This window comes from Suncus etruscus, chromosome 1, assembly GCF_024139225.1.
Source record: "Suncus etruscus isolate mSunEtr1 chromosome 1, mSunEtr1.pri.cur, whole genome shotgun sequence".
Classification (NCBI taxonomy): domain Eukaryota; kingdom Metazoa; phylum Chordata; class Mammalia; order Eulipotyphla; family Soricidae; genus Suncus; species Suncus etruscus.
In genome coordinates this window covers 39,796,155-39,818,433 of record NC_064848.1, presented here as the reverse complement: position 1 = coordinate 39,818,433, position 22,279 = coordinate 39,796,155, and the positions used below count along the sequence as shown (strand labels likewise).

At 33.4% G+C, this 22,279-nt stretch overlaps 1 protein-coding gene across 1 annotated transcript in view; it reads left to right on the top strand.

Moving 5' to 3' along the window:
- MPDZ (multiple PDZ domain crumbs cell polarity complex component) overlaps window positions 1-22,279 on the top strand; it is a 174,445-nt gene that overhangs the window by 79,834 nt on the left and 72,332 nt on the right. The window contains exons 18-21 of the mRNA XM_049769299.1: window positions 1,376-1,492; window positions 5,304-5,471; window positions 14,301-14,582; window positions 14,828-14,951. Of these exons, the coding sequence (XP_049625256.1) occupies window positions 1,376-1,492; window positions 5,304-5,471; window positions 14,301-14,582; window positions 14,828-14,951 (691 nt within the window). The remainder of the gene's footprint in view (window positions 1-1,375; window positions 1,493-5,303; window positions 5,472-14,300; window positions 14,583-14,827; window positions 14,952-22,279) is intronic.

The following is a 22,279-nucleotide window of genomic DNA, read 5'->3' as shown; positions in this document are numbered from 1 at the left end:
TGGTTTCAAACAAAGAACTGTTGCAATTTAAACTGTCATTTTGTTATCATGCCACTTATAAAGCAAATTCAAGAGAGATGTTAGCCATTTGAAAATATTTAGGAAAATATTAGGTATTAGGAAAATATTTTTTCTCATTGGCTAAATTTCTTTAAATTAGAAGAGTCAGGGAATTATTTAATCTAAAACACTTTTACAGGATTTTAAATCCACATAATTTTCAACCTTTTTCCCTGATGAATACTTTTCTTCCTGTAACAATTTTTAAATGTATTGAAAACCACTTAATTTTCAAATGAAATTCTTTACTAATTAGATTGCTAAGTTATTTAAGTACTTCTTGATTCCTTTTAAAGATATTTAAAATACAGAAATTTGATAAAAACAAGCAATTATTTATTTAAATAAGAATCTTAAAATACTCAAACTTAATTTAAAATTAATTATGTCTGATTACTGCCCATTAAATTAATAATTCAATTAAGATTATTTTAAAAATAAAGTATCTCAGAAGGTCCTGATGTGTTATCATTGCAACCTAAAGTAGCAAAACAAAATTTTGTGTTTACTAAATTTGACTCAGTTTCCTTCATACAATCTGATTTTTACCCAGACTATTGTGATAAACTGAATAAACATTTCTGAATATCAAGCTAAAAGTTCCCAAAGCTTTGCAACTAGCAAAGCTTGCAATGTCAAATTTACAAAAACATTAGTTTTAGTAATATGGGTTCTTATGAACATGTGAAAATATCATTTCTAGATATTAGACTTTATATAAGGCTTAAAAACAATCATTCAACTCACAAAAAACCTAAAGAGAAAAGTTTCTTGTGGTATTCCTACAGATAATAAAGTTATGTCCTGGAACATATATTTTTAACTTTTATAACTGTTGGTAATAAATACAATTTGCGATAAAAATGTATAGTATGAAATACAAATGTAATGATGAATAAAAAGAGTTAGCATAAAACAGTGCATATATAAAGTTCAAAAAAACCTTCAAAAAAACTCAGACATAAATTTGATAAAACTGTAAAGACTAAGTTTCAAAAAAGTCACAGTACTAATTCTAGGGGTACAGTTAATGGGTTGTGATTAAGTAGGAATTTCAAGCACACTCTTTAAAAGTGAGAAGGATGAGTTTTTACTTAATAGATATTTTGCTAATTCGATAATATCCTCCATGTATTGTAACAAATAAGGTAAAATATGAATATTTTAATAGCTTGTGCTCACCATTTCCTATTAAAATTGCATGATCTGATTTGAAAAAATATTTTGCTTCTCCCCTTTTCTCCCATTCCTTTATTTTTTTGTTCTGTTTTTCACGAACTCCTCCTCAAATACTGAGCTTCATTCTTCCCTGCAGCTTTCACCTGAAGAAGGCTATATTTCTTCTAAGGAGGATTCCTTTCTCTACCTGCCACAATCCTGCAAGGAGGAAGGGCTGCCTGACAGAGCCCTCTTCAGGGCTGACTTGGCTCTGGTTAGTGATTGTGATTTATCAAGCTCCCTTTCAGAAATTTTGTCTTAGTTTTGCATTCAAAGAATTGTACAAGGCTGGGAAGTTATCCCAAAGGGCTTCTGTGCATTTTTTCCATATAGAAGGCCTGGATTTGAGTCCTGTAATTACAGGGTCTCCCTAGCTCTGCTGTGAGTGACATCTGAAGAATACACTTGGTTCATGACCAAAGGTTGGTATGGCCAAAAAAGCAAAACAAAACAAAACAAAACACAAAAATTAGTCTTTACTAAAGTCTTTAATCATTGTTTTCTTTAAAATGAAAACATTTATCTTTTATTAGTAAAGCTAATTAGTTTCATTTAGTGGTTGGGGGGGAGAGAGAGAGGGAGGGAGAGAGGGAGAGAGAGGGGAAGGGAGAAAGAGAAAGGAAGGGAAAGAGAGGGATGGAGAGAGAGGGAGGGAGAGAGGGAGAGATAGAGAGAGAGAGTGTACAAGAAGGACCTTACTTAGATGTACAAGTGCCCAAAAGTAAGTTGAATTTTCAAGATAAAGAATGCACCATGTTGTCTTTTCTTTTTCTTGTCTTGGGCTTGGGAAATGAAAATACATTACGCTCTGCTCAGGGGTTAATCCTGGTTCTGTTCAGGGATCTCTCCTAGTGATACTTGGTGGGCTGCATGTACTGGAGATTGAATTAGGATTGGCTGCATGAAAAACAAATTCTTTAACCATTCTTGCTCCTAAAAGTCTACATTTTGGGTTCTTGGGCTACAATTGGCAGTTCTCATTAGCTATTCCTTGCTGTAATGCAGTGCTAAGGACTGAAGAAATATCAGCTATATTCAAGGCAAGCACCTTCACCCCTTTTTTTTGTCCCCTCAGTCCTGTCTTTACATTGCTAGTGGTTCTAATAATTAAAAGTGGGAAGAAAAATCATAATATATGTGTAAACATTTTTGGATTCTGGCACAAAGTTTTGTTAGCAATAAAATTTGCCAACAAATAGCTTTAATCTTTCTATCAGTAGAAAAAGTAGCTGGAGAATTCATTTTTTATTTAGTTCTAATGACTTTTTTTAAGAACTGCTCTAATATCCAACTTGGGTATCTAGTCATTAATTTAAATAGGATGCAATCACAAATAAGCATATTTTGTGCTTTTTATTTTGGTGTGTCCACATCCAGTGATAATTTGGGGTTACTCGCAAATTGTTTTTTCAAAATCACTCCTCGTGGTGCTTGTTGGACCATTACTCTGCTGGGGATCAAACCTTTGGCCCTGCCTGAGAGCATATATTGCAAACCTTTGAGAAAGCTTCATGTTTTTTTGGTTACTTTTAAAGGACCAGGTATATGTTTCTTATTATATATTCATAATGTTAAAATTACATTGGTATGATTTATTTGATACACATATAGTAGATAAAAACATGACTTATACATTTATGTAAATAGTGCTGGAAATTTAAACTTAAAATTTTTATTTTGCATCATATATAAATATTATTTATTAGAATAAACATACTACGGACAATTTCAAGTTTACTTTGGTGAATAAATACATTATTCATCATACTCCTCTGATAGAAGAAATAATGCTGGATTGTTTATTTAAGTAAAAATTATTAGCTATGCATACACAACATTTATTTAGCATAAATATTAAAAATTGTATATTCTGTTTCCCTTATTATTACCATTAAGTTTTTTTTTTTACCATTAAGATTTTTACTCTAGCACTTTTGTGAACAAACATTGCCCACTCATTACATAGCAGTTTGGTTTTTAGTAAGTATTTGACATAATCAATATTGGGCTAGAAAAAGATTTTAAACTATTAAATTCTATATTATGTCTTAAAAACCAAATGCTCTCATATTTAAACAAGAGTGTGAGTTATTTCATTGGTGTTGACCATCATAAATTTGAGGGCAGTTTTATCCTGTTAATAATTTTAAATTGCCAGCTTTTGAGATAGCTATTTAGACAGTTTTGATTTTAATTATAATAGATGTGATAATTTTACTTTATATTACTTGTCATAAACTAAATTTAATACTACAAGGCATCATGACCTAACACCACAAAATTTATTAGTTTATAATGTTCTGAACTATATGTATAGAGTAAGCATCTTTTATTTATTACCAATAGTTATAGAACTTAAAAATATATGTCCCAGGACACAAGTATATTATTTATACCACAAGAAACTTTTCTCTTTAGAATTTTTGTGGGTTCACTGATACTTCTTAAATGAATGCTATCCAAAAGATTAGTTATTTTTTCTGTAAGCATAGTCTTTATTGTGGTAGTAGATGTGCTGGGTCCTCTCAGTAACCAGCTATACAGTCTTTATTAGTTTTTTTATCATCTGACTCTTAAATTTTCATCTTTACACTAATTAAATGGATTGATAATTAGGATCTTTCCTATGATTCTTATGTAGCAGTGATAGGTTTAATATTTCTTTTAATGTTACTTATAATAAACATTATAAGCTATGTATAAGATTCAATAAATAGGTAGGGAGTAAATGTTAAGCACTTAGGATTAAAATTGTTGTACATAATATATTTATTTATATAGAATAAACTGTGTAGTAATTCCACTATTGAATATGCCTCTCACGAAGGATGATCACTTTAAGATAATCCTTTTATGTTCTGATCAGGATTTTACAAAACTGGCCACATATAATAGCATTTATAATATAACTTTATAATAATTTTATAACATGAAGTTACAATATAACTTCTAGTATACTAAACCACTAAATATAGAATCGCTAAAATACTCATTAAAAGTAGAATGTTTTCTCTTAAGACAAAAACTACTGATAAACAAAGAAAAGGGAATTGTAATTAAATATTCAAATATATAAAAATGCAAATTTATTCATATGTCTTAAATTTTTTACTTGGTTTTGTCAGTGAAGATAGTAATAGGATTGATAGAAAATATATAGTGAAGAATTTCACCTCATAAGTTTATATGAATTTTCCAGTAGTATAAATGTATAACCCAACTGAATTTTACATCATAAGAAGGTCCTCTAGTTGATTATATAATTTTAGCACAAATTCACAGAATCTCTGTTTGATATCGGATGATCACCAAAATGATCTTGAACTGAAAATTTAAGATTGTATTATATTCTTGGGCCATATCCCACAGTTCTTAGGTCACTCCTGACTGGCTCAGGGGAACATATGGGATGTCAGAGATCAAACCCAGATCAGCTGCTTCAAAGGGCAGTAAGTAGCCTTTGCTGATTATTATAATATCCACTTCAGTACCAAATTTAAGATTGTAAAATTAATTAAAGATATTTTAAATAAAATGTGTTAGTGAAATCTGCAGACAAATAATTATCTAGTGACTTTAATGAACAAGTTAATTTTACTTGAGTAGGAAGTGACTACTCATTATTTGTGAAGTTATCAAAGTTGAGCCAATTTTATTTTTAAAAAATTTAAACAAGAGAAAAATCAATGTTTCCTTAATATAGTCAGATTATATACAGTGAGTAAATTTTATGTATTATATATTAATGTTTTATTAATATATAACATTATATACCTAGGACCTTTTGTCCATTTTTATCCTTTACTCCTTTTATTGTTTGGCTAAAATACCCTTCAAAGCCAGCAACCTTTGCTACAGGTGGACAGTCTATTCTAGTTCTCTTTTCTCTTTATACAGTTTCTACTATATTGAAGAGGTGAAGAGAAAAAAGAACTGACAAAGGTCTCAAGTGTAAACTTGTTTTATCTCTCTCACTCTTATCTACCTTTGATAAATATTTCAACTAATGTTAACTTTATTTCTAGGTGGACATGAATGATGCTGATTTAGTAGATGAATCTACATTTGAGTCTCAGTACTCTCCCGATAATGACAGTATCTACTCTACTCAAGCTTCTGTTTTATCTCTGCATGGAAGTGCTTGTAGTGAAGGCCTGAATTATGGTCCTTCTCTTCCAGCATCTTCTCCAAAGGTACAGAGGGATATGGGAAAACCATGTGTATGGGAGAACCCTGTGTATAATGACATATATGTAAGAGCATATTATGTGTTATTGCTTCTTTTTCTGACCATGGATTCATAATCAAGTTGAACTACCATTTCAAGAACTGGTGCATTATTATATGTTATATAAGGCATTTGCCTAGCATTCAGCTGTCCTGGATTTGATCCCCAAAATTGTATATTGTCCCTGGTACCACCAAGAGTGATTCATGAGTATAGAGCCAGGAGAAACCTCCAGTGATACCTGGTATGGCCTTACACCAAAACTAAAACACACACACACACACACACACACACACACACACATATAATTTGATCTGGTTATGTTGATTACCTATCTTTTTTTTTTCTTTATTTTTTTTTCAATTTTTAAAATATTTATTTATTGGGGTTTTGAACCACAACCGGAAATGCTTATGGGTTTCTCCTGGCTTTGTGCTCATGGATCATTCTTGGCAGTGTACAGAGGACCATATAAGGTGCCAGGGATCGAATCTGGGTCAGTCAGGTGCAAAGCAAATGGCCAACCTGCTGTACTATTACTCCAGCCCTCTACAAAACAAGTTTGAGAGATTCCTGTGATCCCCATATTTTTTTTGTTTTTTTTTTTTTTATTTTATAATAGCTTATTTTTATTGAGGATCAGAAGTTAATATACGGTTAACATTATTTCTGCACACATCTTTCCCACAATACCCCCATGGCCTGAGCACTTCTTACCTTCACAGTAGCCCAAGGGCCCCTTTCATAATAGCTCAATCCAGGGCCTATTTTAGTAACATAGGATTGAAACATAAACCAATCAGATTTGTACAAGTACAACAATTTTAACCAATGGGAGCATAAACACATTTTGATGGCGGGAAGGATAAAGAGGAACCTGGCAGGATGGGGGGAGGGGAAGCAAATTCTTAAACAAATAGCTAATTGATATTTACGCAAATACAATTATTTGTTTAGCCTATTTTCCATTTAGATCTATCTTTTGTGCAAGCAATAAGGATCATAATTTAAACTTTACAAAAACATATCTATAACTACCTGCTTGAGAGCAGTTACAAAAACAGGTTCCATGGAAAGGTTAAGGCATCTGGTTAAGCCAGATTCTTTGTGCTGAGCTAAATTTATTTGCAGAGTTTTCTGTTGGTTCGGGGCTATGCAAACTTTTGTGGCTTGAATCAGACAGGCGGTGGAAAATTCATTCAGAGTTCCTTTGATATGTGGGGTGCTCGATCTCCCACATCTCCCCCTGTTTAGTATACAATATAGAAGGGACAGACGTGCCTCGGTGGACTGGCCACACTGGGTGAAGAGGTGTGGGGCTTCCAGTCACCACATCTGCTACCCTTGATTCAGTCGTTTCCAAAGCTTGGCAAGGCACAGATTGAGGTCTATGCGCCAGCTCCTCGATAACTTCAAACTTAAGTGGCGGAGAGTTGGCAGGAGGGGAGATGTCAGGTGTCAGCTGGTCTTCTGAGGTGCATAGTTGTTGGTATAGAACCTTTGAGTCCTTTCTGGTTGCTTCATCCACTTGATTCTTTACGAAGGTGGTGAGTTTGCGAAAAGCCCAAGGACCAAAGGAAACTAGCAACATAAAGCCAATGAAGGGCCCCAAAAAGGCTGGGAGCACTGTTGTTATCCATGGAGTGGTAGAAAACCAATTTTTGTACCAGCTCTCACTCTGCTCTATATCTTTTTGTCTATTTACTAAATTATCCTCTATGTGTTGAATGCTATCTCTAGCTAAGCTGAATTTATTTTAAAAAGCAACATTTTACTCTAAGGATGACACAAATTCCCCCCTCCCTCAAAAAAAAATGTTAAATTTTGAACCACGGCAGTTATTCTGCACTCTTTGCTAGGAAATCAACAGTAGTGTATTACCTATCTTTTAAGACTCTTTGGATCTATTTAAATCTCTGTTTTGTGATACAGAGTGACAGAAAGATATAAAGATTTGGTTAGATAATCATGTTTCAAAAAAAAATTATTTATTTATTGTTCGGTTTTTAAGTCACACCCAGCAGCGCTTAGGGGTTACTCCTGACTCTACACTCAGAAATCGCTCCTGGCAGGCTTGAGGGACCACATGGGATGTTGGGATTCGAACCACCATCCTTCTGCATGCAAGGCAAACACCCCAGATTCCTGCTATCTCTCCGGCCCCTCAAAGAAAAATTTTAATAAAATATTTTCACTGTATGTTTCTGTCTTCTCAAAATTATATTTTCTTAATTACTTTAAACTGATTTTATACAAAAGGTGTAATAAGATATTTATTGTATAAATTTACTATTTACTAGCTATGTTAAACAATATTGTCATGTTTTTGTATAAATATGCGAAAATGCTTTTCTTAGAAATCCCAATTAATGGCAAAGTATGTTTAAGTCATAAATATGAAAGAATTCTTTTTACTATTAGACTAATGTTTCCAGATACTGTGTAGGAATAAATTATTTATATAAAAATTCCAGCTCTATTCATTTCATAGTGACAGGATCAATAAATTTTTAAGATTTAATATGTTAACCTGTCCTATCTTTTATGTATGGAATTACAGCTTTTTAAATTTGAAGTTTCTGATAAAGCTAGTGAAGTTTACTTTATAGTGAACATTTAGCTTTTACTTTTATAATTGCCACTTCATATCTTTTGACTACTTTCACATTAAATTGCTATTTTAAAATTGCTTAATTGTTCTAGAAATTGACGTAGAAGGCAACTTTTTCTGATGTGTATATATATATATATATATGTGTGTGTGTGTGTGTGTGTGTGTGTGTGTGTGTGTCATTTAAAACATAAAAACACACAAGAATGAAGCTTCTTAAATTTAAGGATAAAATTATCTTTAAGGAAAAGGGAAAACTAGGAACGCAGCTCTTATCTGTAACTCAGGATACCATTTTCAGAAGGAAGGATTGAAAAAAATGGCCAATTATTAATTCTTATTAAATCTGGGTATAGAGTGTATGCATAGATATATTTTATTTATTCACTTCTTTGGAAATACACCATAACTTTAAAAAATCAAGATAAAACGACTAGACCATAATTCTTAAATCTACTATTGTTTTCTTACAAAGTATTTTTGGTGAAAGTAATCTGAATTTCTTAATAAGTTGGAAAATAGATTTTTCCTCTTTTCCTGATTAGCAAGTAGGTTTTTGGCCAGAGTATTTTGAAAGTGTTTTCTTTTATGTTCAAGGTGCACCTGTTATCCTTGCAAATGATGCCGGGCAATCTCCTTGAATTGGTTTGCAAGGTATAATCTTGAATGGAGCAGCTGCTCTTCTCATGACATCTGAGACTGTCTATCTGACTGTGTCCTGTCTGGAATGTGTTCAGGCTTTACTGGCCTCAGGGCTGGAAGCTGAGTTCATCTCCTAATGGAATCTCCTAATCCACTGCATGGCTCACTTCTTGCCAGTGGGACAGATTGCATTGTTTAATTTAGTAATTGTTACTTAAAGGGATTACACAATCTGCATACTGAGAAGCATATATTTTACAGGGCAAATGCTGGCTGTATGCAGCACAACATATTGGCTTACTGAATTTTGTTTGCCTCCCCCTTTTTATTCCCTCACAAGCAGTTTACTCTTTTGTTGAAGAAATTTTGGCAAGCTGGCCTTTCCACTGAAATATTTAAACAATAAAACAACAAAGAAGACATTAATGAGGGTGTTTTAGAATACATCGTGAAACTCCTGTGTGTTTTCAATTTTCTTAGAAAGTAGGACTGTTTTCTGCATCATGTGAATCTCTTTTGTCTGTTGTCATCATTTTATACCTAAATACTTACTAGATTATTACATACAAATACATTTTTAAATAGGTGCTGTTGCTTCATTTTCCTGAGTTTTTGTTTTTTACTACATATTATATATATAATATATAATATATAATAATATATATAATAATATGTAATATTATATATAATATATATAATATATAATATTCCCCCAACCCCTTTACTATATATTTTTAACAAGAGAGGATAGCAGTTTAAATGGAATTTAGATTAACTAGTTTTTCTTTTTCATTTTTTTGTTTTGGTATTTGGCTGTATGTGCTGGTGTTCAGGACTTCCTCTGTCAGGTCAGCTAAGTACAAGGCAAATGCCTAACCTGCTCTGCTATCTCCCCAGCCCTGGATTTTTTGTATAGAAATATAAACTTAGATGAGGAATTTATATGTGTTCTAGAAAATTCAAATGTATATTTTAGAAAAACAATAAAAGCTTTATAGTGACTTGATAGAAGTATAAACTAGAGTGTGAGGCTCTCAGGGATCCCTTTGGTTTCTAGCTCTATTAAATATTTTACTATCTTGTAGTCTGCAATGGTAGAGGGAAGCATGTAACAATTTACTATTTCCCTCCCTTGACGAGAGGTCCTCTAACCTAGTCACATCTACTTGGTATCCATCCTTAGTGAAGCTTTAATTCTAAGTTTAGAATTTGGATATGGAGAGCAAGGCACCTAAGAGCTACAGATGATGGGGGGGGAACGCTTGGAAAAATTTCTTCCATTTGGGACTCTATTTTATTTTTTTAAAGTTAAGTTTTTATTTTCCCTTCCTTAATTTTTTTAGTTATTGTGTAAAGATTTAAGGTAGATCATTATTTACTGAAATTTAAAATATATTTGCTTCTGGGAATTTAGATTAATTGAAGCAGGTCATAAATTTTAAAAACAAAAAAAAAGACACAGCATATGATGCAGGGATATCAGTAAATGTATAATAAGTGTGTTTGGTAACACAATACGAAGAAGTATTGTACCCCTAAAACCTACTTTGTGAATCAGCATAAATTTTTTTGTTGTTGGTTTTTGGGCCACACCCGGTGATGCTCAGGGGTTAGTCCTGGCTATGCGCTCAGAAGTCGCTCCTGGCTTGGGGGACCATGTGGGCCGCCAGGGGATCGAACCGCGGTCCGTCCCAGGCTAGCGCTGGCAAGGCAATCACCTTACCTCTAGAGCCACCGCGCCAGCCCCTAATCAGCATAATTTGAAAAATAAAATACAAGAAGCCTGTCTCATTAATTGTTTTATTTTGTGGGGGACATTGCTCAGGATTTACTTCTAGCTTTGTGCTCTGGCTCTGACTCCTGCCCAAATCACTTTTGGCATAGCATGGTGATCATATTGAAAGTTGGGATCAAACCCCAGTTGGCCAGGAGCTCTACCCAATGAATATGTCTATGGCCTCTTTTTTATTCTTGGTTCTAAGTTTTCATTGTTTTAAAATTATCTTTTAAAATTTAATTATTAGATACAGATATAATAAATACAGAAACAAACAATTGCCACTCTAACATGTTTTTACTGTGCTCCTTTGACTCTAATCCTTAAAAAAAAAACCACTTAAAATTTGAGGTTAACTTAAGCTAATATGCATGTACATAGAAATGTAAAAAATACTATGCCTCTAATGTTTAAGGAGTTACATAAGTTTTATGGCTTTAGATTGCCTGTGTGCTGTTAAGAAATATTATAATGTGTTACAATCTGGGGACTTGAGTGACAAAGTAATTGTACATGGATTCTGTTTTATTTATCTTAATGTTCTTTGGCTGAAAGTTCAAAGTTACGATATCAGCAAGGGGACTTCTGAGAATTATGTTATGGGTGATTGTCCTTCCACTGTAATTTAACCTTGTTCTCTTTCTTCGCATCTTTGTTCTCATAATTAAAAAAAAGTTTAAAATAGATACTATTTACAGTGAAATAATAGAGTGGGTAGGAGGTTCGCATTTGTTTTTAGGTTTGCATATTTTTATTTATTTATTTATTTATTTATTTATTTTGGTTTTTGGGCCACACGCGGTGACACTCAGGGTTTACTCCTGGCTATGAGCTCAGAAATCGCACCTAGCTTGGGGGACCATATGGGATGCCAGGGGATCGAACCTAGGTTCGTCCTAGGCTAGCACAGGCAAGGCAGGCACCTTACCTCTAGCGTCACCACGTCGGTCCCAGGTTTGCATATTTTTGACTCAGTTCAATACTTGCTATCCATATGGTTCTGAAGTTCCCCCTATTTACAGATGGGTGTGGTCCCAACTTAATAAAAATAAAATAAAGTTTTGTTTATTTTTATTTATATTAAAAGCTCAACATATTATTTTTGTAAAAGATGTTTTCATTTATTTTTATTCTTCTTTGACATAAAAGCAACCAAAAAATGGAGTCACAGAGATAATAAAGGTTAAGGTACTTATTTTGCACATAAAGGATCAGACTGAATATAGTCCCCAGCGCAGCCAGGAATGATCTATGAGCAAAGTCAGGAATAATGGTTGATTGTGGCCCACTCTACCAATAAATGATTTCTCCAGTTGAAGCACTTTTTGGTGAAAGGGTGTTGGGGCAACACTTGGCAGTGTTTACCACTACATGATATTATACTTTTGAATATACAGTGATATACTTTTATAGTGTATTGTATATGTAATTGCATACCTTTAAAATATGCAAAAGTATACTTTTGTAAAAAGCAAAACTTCTGTAATATGATTGTTTCTCTATTGAAAGCAGAATATCTGGTGATAGCTAAATGTGTAGTTCTTTATAGAAACTATTGTGTAGGTAAATAATTTTTTCTGAAAAATATTTGTTCATATATAACTTTAACGTATACATTATGCTTACAGAACCTGTCCCTTTTCAAATATCTTTTATTATCTTTTAAAATGTCACCCTTTTTCCCATGAAAACAAAGAATATCAAATGGAGGAACATATTAATATACATTTTTGACAGATGTCACTGTAGATAGAACTTGCACCAGACATCATGGATGAAGAAAGGACTGTTTTCAGATCCATAATACTTTATAAATAAAACCTAGTTTATTCTTCAGCAACCACAAACATTTTTAAGTCTGCTGTGTTGATTAGTTCATTTTTATGTGTCAGTCTTAATTTCTTTATGAATAATGTTTTGGAATTTCTGTTGTAATACTTAGAGTAAGTCCTAGATAACAAGGTTGGTTTGACTTCTTTCTAAAGGGAAGAAGTTTTGTTTCTATGAATGAGGTATGGGGGAGATAATTTACTTCTAATTATTGTGATTAATGTAGTTATAAAAAAAGTTAGCCAGTTTTGTAGTTAAACATATTGATATTTTTTATAATTAATAAAAAGGGTGAATAACCCGATAGGTTATTAAGTTTCAGTAGTATAGAAGATGAAACCTTTTGGGGGTTTGGTGTAAATTATGGGTAATTTATTAGGTTTTCAGAAATATAAAAGGTGAAACCTGTTATTTGTAAGGTGTTTCCTACTTGAATAACATTGATACTTAACATTAATACCATAAATATTTGTGATTCTTGATAATTTTAGAGAGATTAACTTTCTTAAGGAAAATCAATGCAACAAGTGTCTTGGAGTAATTTATTGATTATCTGTTGAGGAAAAAATTAAAAAGGCATCCCATTCTCATAGAATAACCTGAAATAAATTCTAATGAAATCTGTACAAGGCATTTATAAAATAAAAAAATACTAGGCACAATTTTCTTTGTATAGTTTGTGTTGAAGGACTTTTAAAGAATGTATAAAGCCCTGGCAGCAAAGAAATATATTACACATATGATAAAGGTATCAGAGAAACTTATATGAAGGATTCTTGATTACATAAATAATTGTTTGTAGGAGGCCAGAGTGATAGTACAATGGATAGGTGACTGCATTGCAAGCAGATGATTCAGGTTCCATTACTCTTACCCCATATGGTCCCTTGAACTGCCAGTAATAATCCCTTGATATAAAACCAGGAGTCAACCCTGAACACTACCAGGTGTGTCCTAACTGCTTCCCCTCAAATTAATATAGGTGTATATGGCAAAGCATTTGCAGTTTATATTATAAAGACTTTATACTCATATATATGGCAATGACCAGATAAAATTAAAGCAAATCACTTAGTAAAATTTAATAAAGGGCCAGAGAGATAGTACACTAGTTAAGGCTCTTGCCTGACCCAGGTTCAAACCCCAATACCACTAATGGTCCCCTGACCAAAATCTGGAATGATCTCTAAGTAGAGCCCTGAACACCATCCAAATACCAAAATAGATAGAATAAAGTGTATTAAAGAACCTTTACCAGAGATATAAAATTACCTTTTTATTTGTCAAGAAAATTATTTGTTATAAAATACTTCTATTTTGGATTAAAAAGAAAAACTAGAATAACTGATCAAATTACATGAACACTTAAAATGTTGGTATACTCTTAAAAATTTATCTTCCATCATTCTCTCATAAAGGAGATGACAGAATTTCATATTAACTAATCTTTTTTTTTTTTTTTTTGGTTTTTGGGCCACACCCGTTTGACGCTCAGGGATTACTCCTGGCTGTGTGCTCAGAAATCGCCCCTGGCTTGGGGGGACCATATGGGACGCCGGGGGATCGAACCGCGGTCCTTCCTTGGCTAGCGCTTGCAAGGCAGACACCTTACCTCCAGCACCACCTACCCGGCCCATCATATTAACTAATCTTAATTACAAATTAGTAGTACTGACAAAATCATCATATACAACTTTTTAAATTTTATGTTTTATATTAAGAATTATTTTTGAAATTTATTTACATGCTTCTTCAATCTACCAGAAGTTTTGAAGCTAACTATAGATTATGAAATTCCATTATAGACTAAAGCACATTTATATACATCTTTATATGCTCAGGGAGATAGACATCCAGATATTTATCAGGGCCATTTAAGATGATAATAAGTTATGTTTCATGTACAACAAATTATTTGGTTCTTTCTTTTTCAGGATATTACTGAAAATTCTCCAGATCCAGTAGCTGATCTGCACATGTCCTTGGAGGAACTGTACACCCAAAATCTCCTGCAAAGACATGATGAAAATCTGCCTTCAGTTGACTTGAGTCTAGCACCTACTTCTGGGTTTCCCATAAATGATTATACACCTGTACATTCTCTTGAACAATACGAATGTGAAAATACAGGAGCATGGACCGAATCTAACCTGCCAAATGAAGTTATATCAAACTCCGAATTTGCTGCTTCTTTGCTACCTGATTTGTCTGGAAAGGTAATTCTTTAAAGGTTTATTTTTCAGATTATGATGATATTGGGGCTGAAGGGTATTAGGATACTCTGCCTTATCTCCCACTTGGTAAGTACTCTTTGTAGTGAGATTTTCAATAAACAAGCTATAAACTTGTTTTTACTATAGGGGTAATGAAGTACAGCCTGTTAGAGAGTGTGGGTGATGTTGAAATCATACTCCAAAGTCTAATTTTCTATTCTGTGTAACTTTCTATTTCTTTCTGGCAGGGCTCTGAATTCTTAATTCAACAGAACTCTATGGCTTCTACAACTGAGTGTGGTATGCTTCAAAATATATCTGAAGAATCTTTTGAGAAGACTATTATTATAGCAAAAGGCAATTCTAGTCTGGGTAAGTTTCTTATTTTCCGCATTTACCTTCCCCCTCAATCTGCTTGGCAAGGTGAATTATTAAACATGGTTTCAATATTTTTGGTTGTAGAATAGAAAACGTATGTTATTATATATATTTTATGTGGTTTCTCTTTATATGCTCATTAATTTTTCTGAAATGGTTAATGTCTTTTCAGAGTATCTTGAAATCCTCAGTCTTTACCTATTTATATTATTTTATTTTATTTTATTTTGGTTTTTGGGTCACACCTGGCAGCACTCAGGGGTTACTCTGGCTCTATGCTCAGAAATCGCTCCTGGCAGGCTCGGGGTTCCATATGGGATGTCGGGATTCGAACCACCATCCTTCTGCATGCAAGACAAATATCCTACCTCCATGCTATCTCTCTGGCCCCCTCTCTTACCTACTTAAAAATACCAATTCAGAAAAAGAATTCTTGAAAATAAAAAGTCAGCTATTTAAAATTTAATATACTTTTAGAAGCAAATTATTAGTTTTTTTAATGCTACCAGTTATGCATAAGTCAGTTTGTATTTAATTAGTAGCTTAGAGACAGACAAGTATGCTACCACCAAAATATAAGTACACATTTTTTTAATAATTTTTCCTGTATGGAAGAACTGATAGCAGATTATTAGTAATCAGAAAACTTTTTGCAAGGGTCAAAGAAGAATTGTGATAAATGGCCAATCACATACATTTCATATATATATATATATACATATACACACATATATATATTTAAAAATGGTGGATTTGGTAAAACTCACTTCTGCATGGTGTAGCTCACTAAAATGTATAATATCTAAAATATTTAAAATTAACAGAAAATTATATTCTGGTAAAAATAAAAGATAATTTCACGAACTGAAATATATCCAACTGAACATATTGAGTTTATTCTTTTTGTTTTGTTTGCATGAAGCCATCACAGGACTTATCTATATCTTATGTGATTGATACTGATAAATAAGATGTTTGAATAATTATTCTGCTTTGCTCTATAACGGATATCTTTTTTCCTTCCATGTTGTAATTGGCCACTACTTTTACATTGATATTTTATGTCATTTTTTCTTAATTATCAAGTGCATATATTTTACATTTTGATACTTTCTGAAAACCATATACATTATGCCTGCTACGGTATGTGTGTACAGTATACTATACATAAAATCATCTAAGCCCAATGAAAGACTGTTCAATAATATTGAAGTGCAGTACATATTAGAAACAAATACATATTTTCAAATCCTATGTAAATAATAGTTCATTTTCAATCTAATGTTCTTATTATAAAAGCAAGAACAGATAAAGAAAGATATTAACCTATTCAGATTCTGGAAGATTAGTATGCAGTGTTGTCTTTTCCAGTGCATCTTCCCACAACAAAATAATCATTCACAAAAGACAAAATAGATTGGTGTTAAAATACTGAATGCTAGAAATAACTGTATTATGAACAACACTGTAAACCAATTTGGAAGATAAAGAAATTTAAGTATTAAAGAAAAGATAACATAAGGTCCAGAAAGATAGGAGAACATCAGGTAAAGTTGCTTACTTTTTTATGCAGCTACCCTAGGTTTGATCCTGGCATCACAAACAGTTACCTAAGCCCTGACAGGAGTGATTCTGAGTGCAGAGCCAGTAGTAATTCCTGAGCATTGGCAGTTATGGCTCAACACGTCCACAACCCCCCAATTCAAATTAAAACAGATAATGAAAAAAGGTGTGATATCATATCACTATATGGATCATAGTTAAATTTGAGATTTGAGAAAGAAATCCAATGATACATACTTGGTGGGATTAATTTCAGTCTCCATTTGGTCATATTATTATAGTAGATAATTTTTTTTGTACATATTTCAATACTTTTGAGGGGAGTTTGGAGCCAAACCTGGTGTTGTTCTTGGTGTATTCCTGGCTCTGCACTCAGGAATCACTCCAGGTATGCCTAGGGGATCATATGGACCACAGTGGCTGTATACAAGGCAGGCATCCTCCCTACTGTACCTTTTTTTTAATATTATAGTATAAGCCTTTACAATACTTTCTTGGAGCCGGAGCCATAGTGCAGCAGTACGACATTTGCCTTGCGCTCGGCTGACCCAGGATGGACCTCTGTTTTGATCCCTGGTGTCCCATTTGCCCCCAAGCCAGGAGCGATTTCTGAGAGCATAGCCAGGAATAACCCCTGAGTATCCCTGGATGTGGCCCCTCAAAAAATACAAAAACAAAAACAACAACAAAAAGAACAATATACAATAATTTCTAAATTGTCTTACTTATGAGACAGATGTAGCTATGTTGGCATGTCAGATATATTTCATCTTTATATGCACTTTTTATGTTAGTTAGAAAACTATGTAAGAATATTAATAGGAATTAGAAATTGATTCTAATCTTGAAAGTATATAATCTAGTAAATTTTTAACAAGTTTCTATTTGATGACTTCTGAGGATCTTTAGTGCTTGTACGTGTATATAGAAAAAGACATCATAGAATGCAGCATTTTTGTATTTTGGCCATAGCACTTATGTTCTTTCAGTAATTTCATAACATATTTGTGAAGTTTATTGAGAAAATATAATTTTAGTGTATTAAACATTGTTTTGCTTGTGCTAGTCAATTTACATAGATACAGTGCTAGAATTATTTTCCTTATTAGCTTAAAATGTATAATCTTAAATGTATTGCAAAATTTATATTCTATGATAGGAAAGCAGGCTTGAAAGAAAAGATGCTGAGGGAGCTAAAAGAGTTTGAAGAACAGATGTTTGATTTTGTTCTTGAAAGCGGATTATATTTTATCACATAGAGGAGGAATTTGAATATTTTGGAATATGCTAGAATTGAGATAGTGAAATATGAACATTGCTGAAATTTGTTTAGTATAAATGAAGTTTGGTATGATGTTGGGCAACATTTGAGTAAAAGTTAAAGAAACAGTCAGTGGGAGTTAGTAACTGAATGAGTTCCTATGCAGTACAGAAGTGTATTTCTGTACACTTCTTGAGCATGGATGACATGCTCAAGTTTGTTTTTCAGGATTATTGTTTTTATTTTTGCTATTAGTATTTGTTTTATTTTATTTTTAATTGAACCATCATGGGATTCTCAGTTACAAAGTACTTGATGGTTGAATTTTACTCATATAGTGTTCCAATACCCTTCTTGGACTAGTTGATGAATTAGATTAGGAGTAGTTAAGAGATCCTGGGAAAACTGTGGTTTGAACACATCTGCATTGTTTCTGATTCTGTATTACTTACCTATTTTTAGTTGGTTAAGAGAAAACTTAATTTTATTCAGAATACTTTTCAGTACTGGAGATCAAACCAAGGGCCTCTCACATAAAAGGCATACGTATCACCTCTGAGCAATATCCCAGATGACTTTCTTTAATTATACTATATTAGATTTTATCTCCATGTATTGAGATAATTACATAAATATTTTTCTGTTTGTATTTCAGGACATCACACAATTTATTTTATTTTATTTTACTTTGGGCCACGCCCAGTGAAGCTCAGTGGTTATTTCTGGCTATGTGCTCAGAAATCGCTCCTGGCTTGGGGGACCATATGGGATGCCTGGGCATCGAACCGTGGTTTGTCCTGGGTCAGCTGCATGACAAGCAAATGCCCTACTGCTGCAGCATCACTCTGGCCCCTGGTATCATACATTTTAATGTGGTACATGATACACAAATTTTACATTTCTACAATTTTACATTTGAATGTAAATGTAATTTACATTCACAATGATTGAGTATTCATCACTACCACCTACTTGTAGAATATCTTTTTTACTTTTAACACTACTAATTCCATATTGTCCCACTTAATAACTTTCTAATTCTTATTTCCCTTTAGTTTCTTAAATCTCATTATTCCACCATTCTTCATTTTGATGCCAAACAATGATGTGCATTTGGACATAGAAGTCAGTGTAGCTTTGAATTGGGGTGGGGAATATGTAAAATATATCCTATGAATATCACTTTGTTTTGATATGCTAATAAAATGAATTCATGGAATGTATGGACCATAGCTAATAGTGTTCTGTCTCATGTGTTTGGTTTGTTTTCCTATAAACTGTGCGGTGCTGATGAGAAAAACATTGTGAAGGTGTACAAACCCTTTATGGATATCTGATTGACTTTTTGCTTCTTAGTCAGATATTCTAGAACTATAATAATTTGGTAGGTTCTTGATGTAAAAGATACATCAACGAAAATTGTAATATGTTATCACATTCAGACTCAGCCACTTAACTCAAAAGAAACCCTCCTGAGATGATTTAGTATCTAAATTTCTTGGTTTATGGTAAATAGGCAATTTTTAAAAATTAAAATATAATTAAATGTAATTGAATCATTTATATGTATATACATTTATTTGTTAGTGGCTCATTCACTTAGTGAATAGTAAGCAGGAGACTAGATATTCATATTTATGCTTTAAATATTATGTCACAAGTACTATGGTCAGCCTCGTTCTTTAAAATATTTAAAGTATATGGGTCTGGAGTGGTGGTACATGTGGTAAGCCATCTATCTGCCTTGCCAGCGCTAGCCTAGGATGGATTGCGGCTTGATACCCTGGCATACCATAGGGTCCCCAAGCCAGGAGCGATTTCTGAGTGCACAGCCAGGAGTAACTCTGGAGCGTCACTGGGTGAGGCTCAAAAACAAAACAAAACAAAACAAAAATAATAATAATAAAATATTTAAAGTATGATGTTTAATTTGGTATCATTAGAATCAATATTTTGGGGCCCGGAGAGATAGCACAGCAGCGTTTGCCTTGCAAGCAGCTGATCCAGGACCAAAGATGTTTGGTTCAAATCCCGGTGTCCCATATGGTCCCCTGTCCCTGCCAGGAGCTATTTCTGAGCAGACAGCCAGGAGTAACCTCTGAGCATCTCTGGGTGTGGCCCAAAAACAAACAAACAAAAAAAAGAATCAATATTTTGAAAAAGCTTTTATCTTGATAATTACAAAACTTATAAATTTATAGATTTCCCCACTTTTTATGGTTCAATCTCCTTTTATTTTTATTAATTGTATACATTTTATTGAAGAAACTTAGATTTTGTTTTAGGTAAACTAACTTTAAAGAAATAGTTCATGGGAACCAAGCAAGACATTTGCCTTGCATATAGCTGTCCCAGATTCTATCTCTGGTATCCTATCTCTGGTATCCTCCGAACCTGCCAGGAGTAATTTCTAAATGCAGAGCCAGGAGTAATCCTTGAGCCACTGGTTGTGGCACACAAACAAACAAACAAACAAGAAATACTTCAAAGAGTTTTTTATATCCTTGAAGGAATGCAGTAAGGATAACATGAAAAGGGGACAGAAATTTAGATAGTGTCTGTTGGGAATTTCTTTTTATTTGTTGATTGAAGAATGAAAAGGAATTAGTGGTAGAAGAGCTGCAAAAAGAGGATATGATGCAAAATCAACTGGATAGTAACAGGTGTGTTTTTTGTAAGTGTGTCCTTTTTGAAAACTGGAAGATGATGAAAGATCTTTGGGAACCATCATGCCACTGAAATCCTAAGAGCAATAGTGTATTGTATTTGATTTTTAAATGAATACAACTGATCTGTTAAAAGATTTTTAACAAGGATTGATGTGATAATCATACCCTTTTTTAATATATTGAGGGAATGAATCTTTTTTCTCTTTAATTTTCTATTTTTATTAATATCTTTATTTAAACACCTTGATTACAAACATGATTGTAGTAGGGATTCAGTCATGTAAAGAACACCCCCGTTCACCAGTGCGACATTCCCAATGTCCCAAATATCCCTCCTTCTACCCCACCCCCACCTATACTTCCCTCATTCATTTACATTGTTATGATAGTTCTCAATGTAGTTATTTCTCTATCTGCACTCATCAATCTTTTTGGTGAGCTTCATGTAATGATCTGGAACTTCTAGCCTTCCTCTCTTTTGTCTCTGAAAATTATTGCAAGAATGTTTTTTATTTTTCTTAAAACCCATAGGTGAGTGAGACTATTCTGTGTCTATCTCTCCCTCTGATATTATTTCACTCAGCATGATAGATTTCATGTACACCCATGTATAGGAAAATTTCATGACTTCATCTCTCTTGACGGCTGCATAATATTCCACTGTGTATATGTACCACGGTTTATTTAGCCATTCATCTGTTGAAGGGTATCTTGGTTGTTTCCAGAGTCTGGCTATTGCAAATTGTGCTGCAATGAATATAGGTGTGAGGAAGGGATTTTTGTATTGTATTTTTATGTTCCTAGGGTATATCCCTAGGAATGGTATAGCTGGATCATATGGGAGCTCAATTTCTAGATTTTGGAGGAATCTCCATATAACTTTCCATAAAGGTTGGACTAGACAAAATTTCCACCAGCAGTGAAAAGAAGAGTTCCTTTCTCTCCAAATCCCCAACAGTCATGCCTGTTCTCATTCTTTGTGAAGTGTGCCAATCTCTGTGGTGTGAGATGGTATCTCATAGTTGTTTTGATTTGCATCTCCCTGATGATTAGTGATGTGGAGCATTTTTTTCATGTGCCTTTTCTATTTCTTATTTGTCAAAGTGTCTGTCCATTTCTTCTCCCCATTTTTGATGAGATTAGATTTTTTTTCTTATAAAGTTCTGTCAGTGCCTTGTATATTTTGGATATTAGTCCCTTATCTGATGGGTATTGGGTGAATAGTTTCTCCCATTCAGTGGGTGGCTCTTGTATTCTGAGCACTATTTCCTTTGAGGTGCAGAAGCTTCTCAGCTTAATATATTCCCATCTGTTTATCTTTGCTTCCACTTGTTTGGAGAGTTCTGTTTCCTTCTTGAAAATGTTTTTTAGTCTCAAAGTCATGGAGTGTTTTTACCTACATGCTCTTCTATATACCTTATGGTTTCAGGTCTGATATCAAGGTCTTTATTCCATTTGGATTTTACCTTCATATATGATGTTAGCTGGGGGTCTGAGTTTGCTTTTTGCAAGTGGCTATCCAGTTGTGCTGGCACCACTTGTTGAAGAAGCTTTCCCTGCTCCATTTAGGATTTCTTGTTCATTTCTCAAAAAATTGGATGTTTGTATCTCTGGGGAACATTCTCTGAGTCGTCAAACCTATTCCACTGGTCTGAGGGTCTGTCTTTATCCCAATACCATGCTGTTTTGATAACTATTGCTTTGGGGATTATTGACATTTTAATGATGTTAATCCTGCCAATCCATGAGCATGGGTATGTGTTTCCATTTCCGTGTGTCCTCTCTTATTTCTTGAAGCAGTGTTTTATAGTTTTCTTTCTATGGGTTCT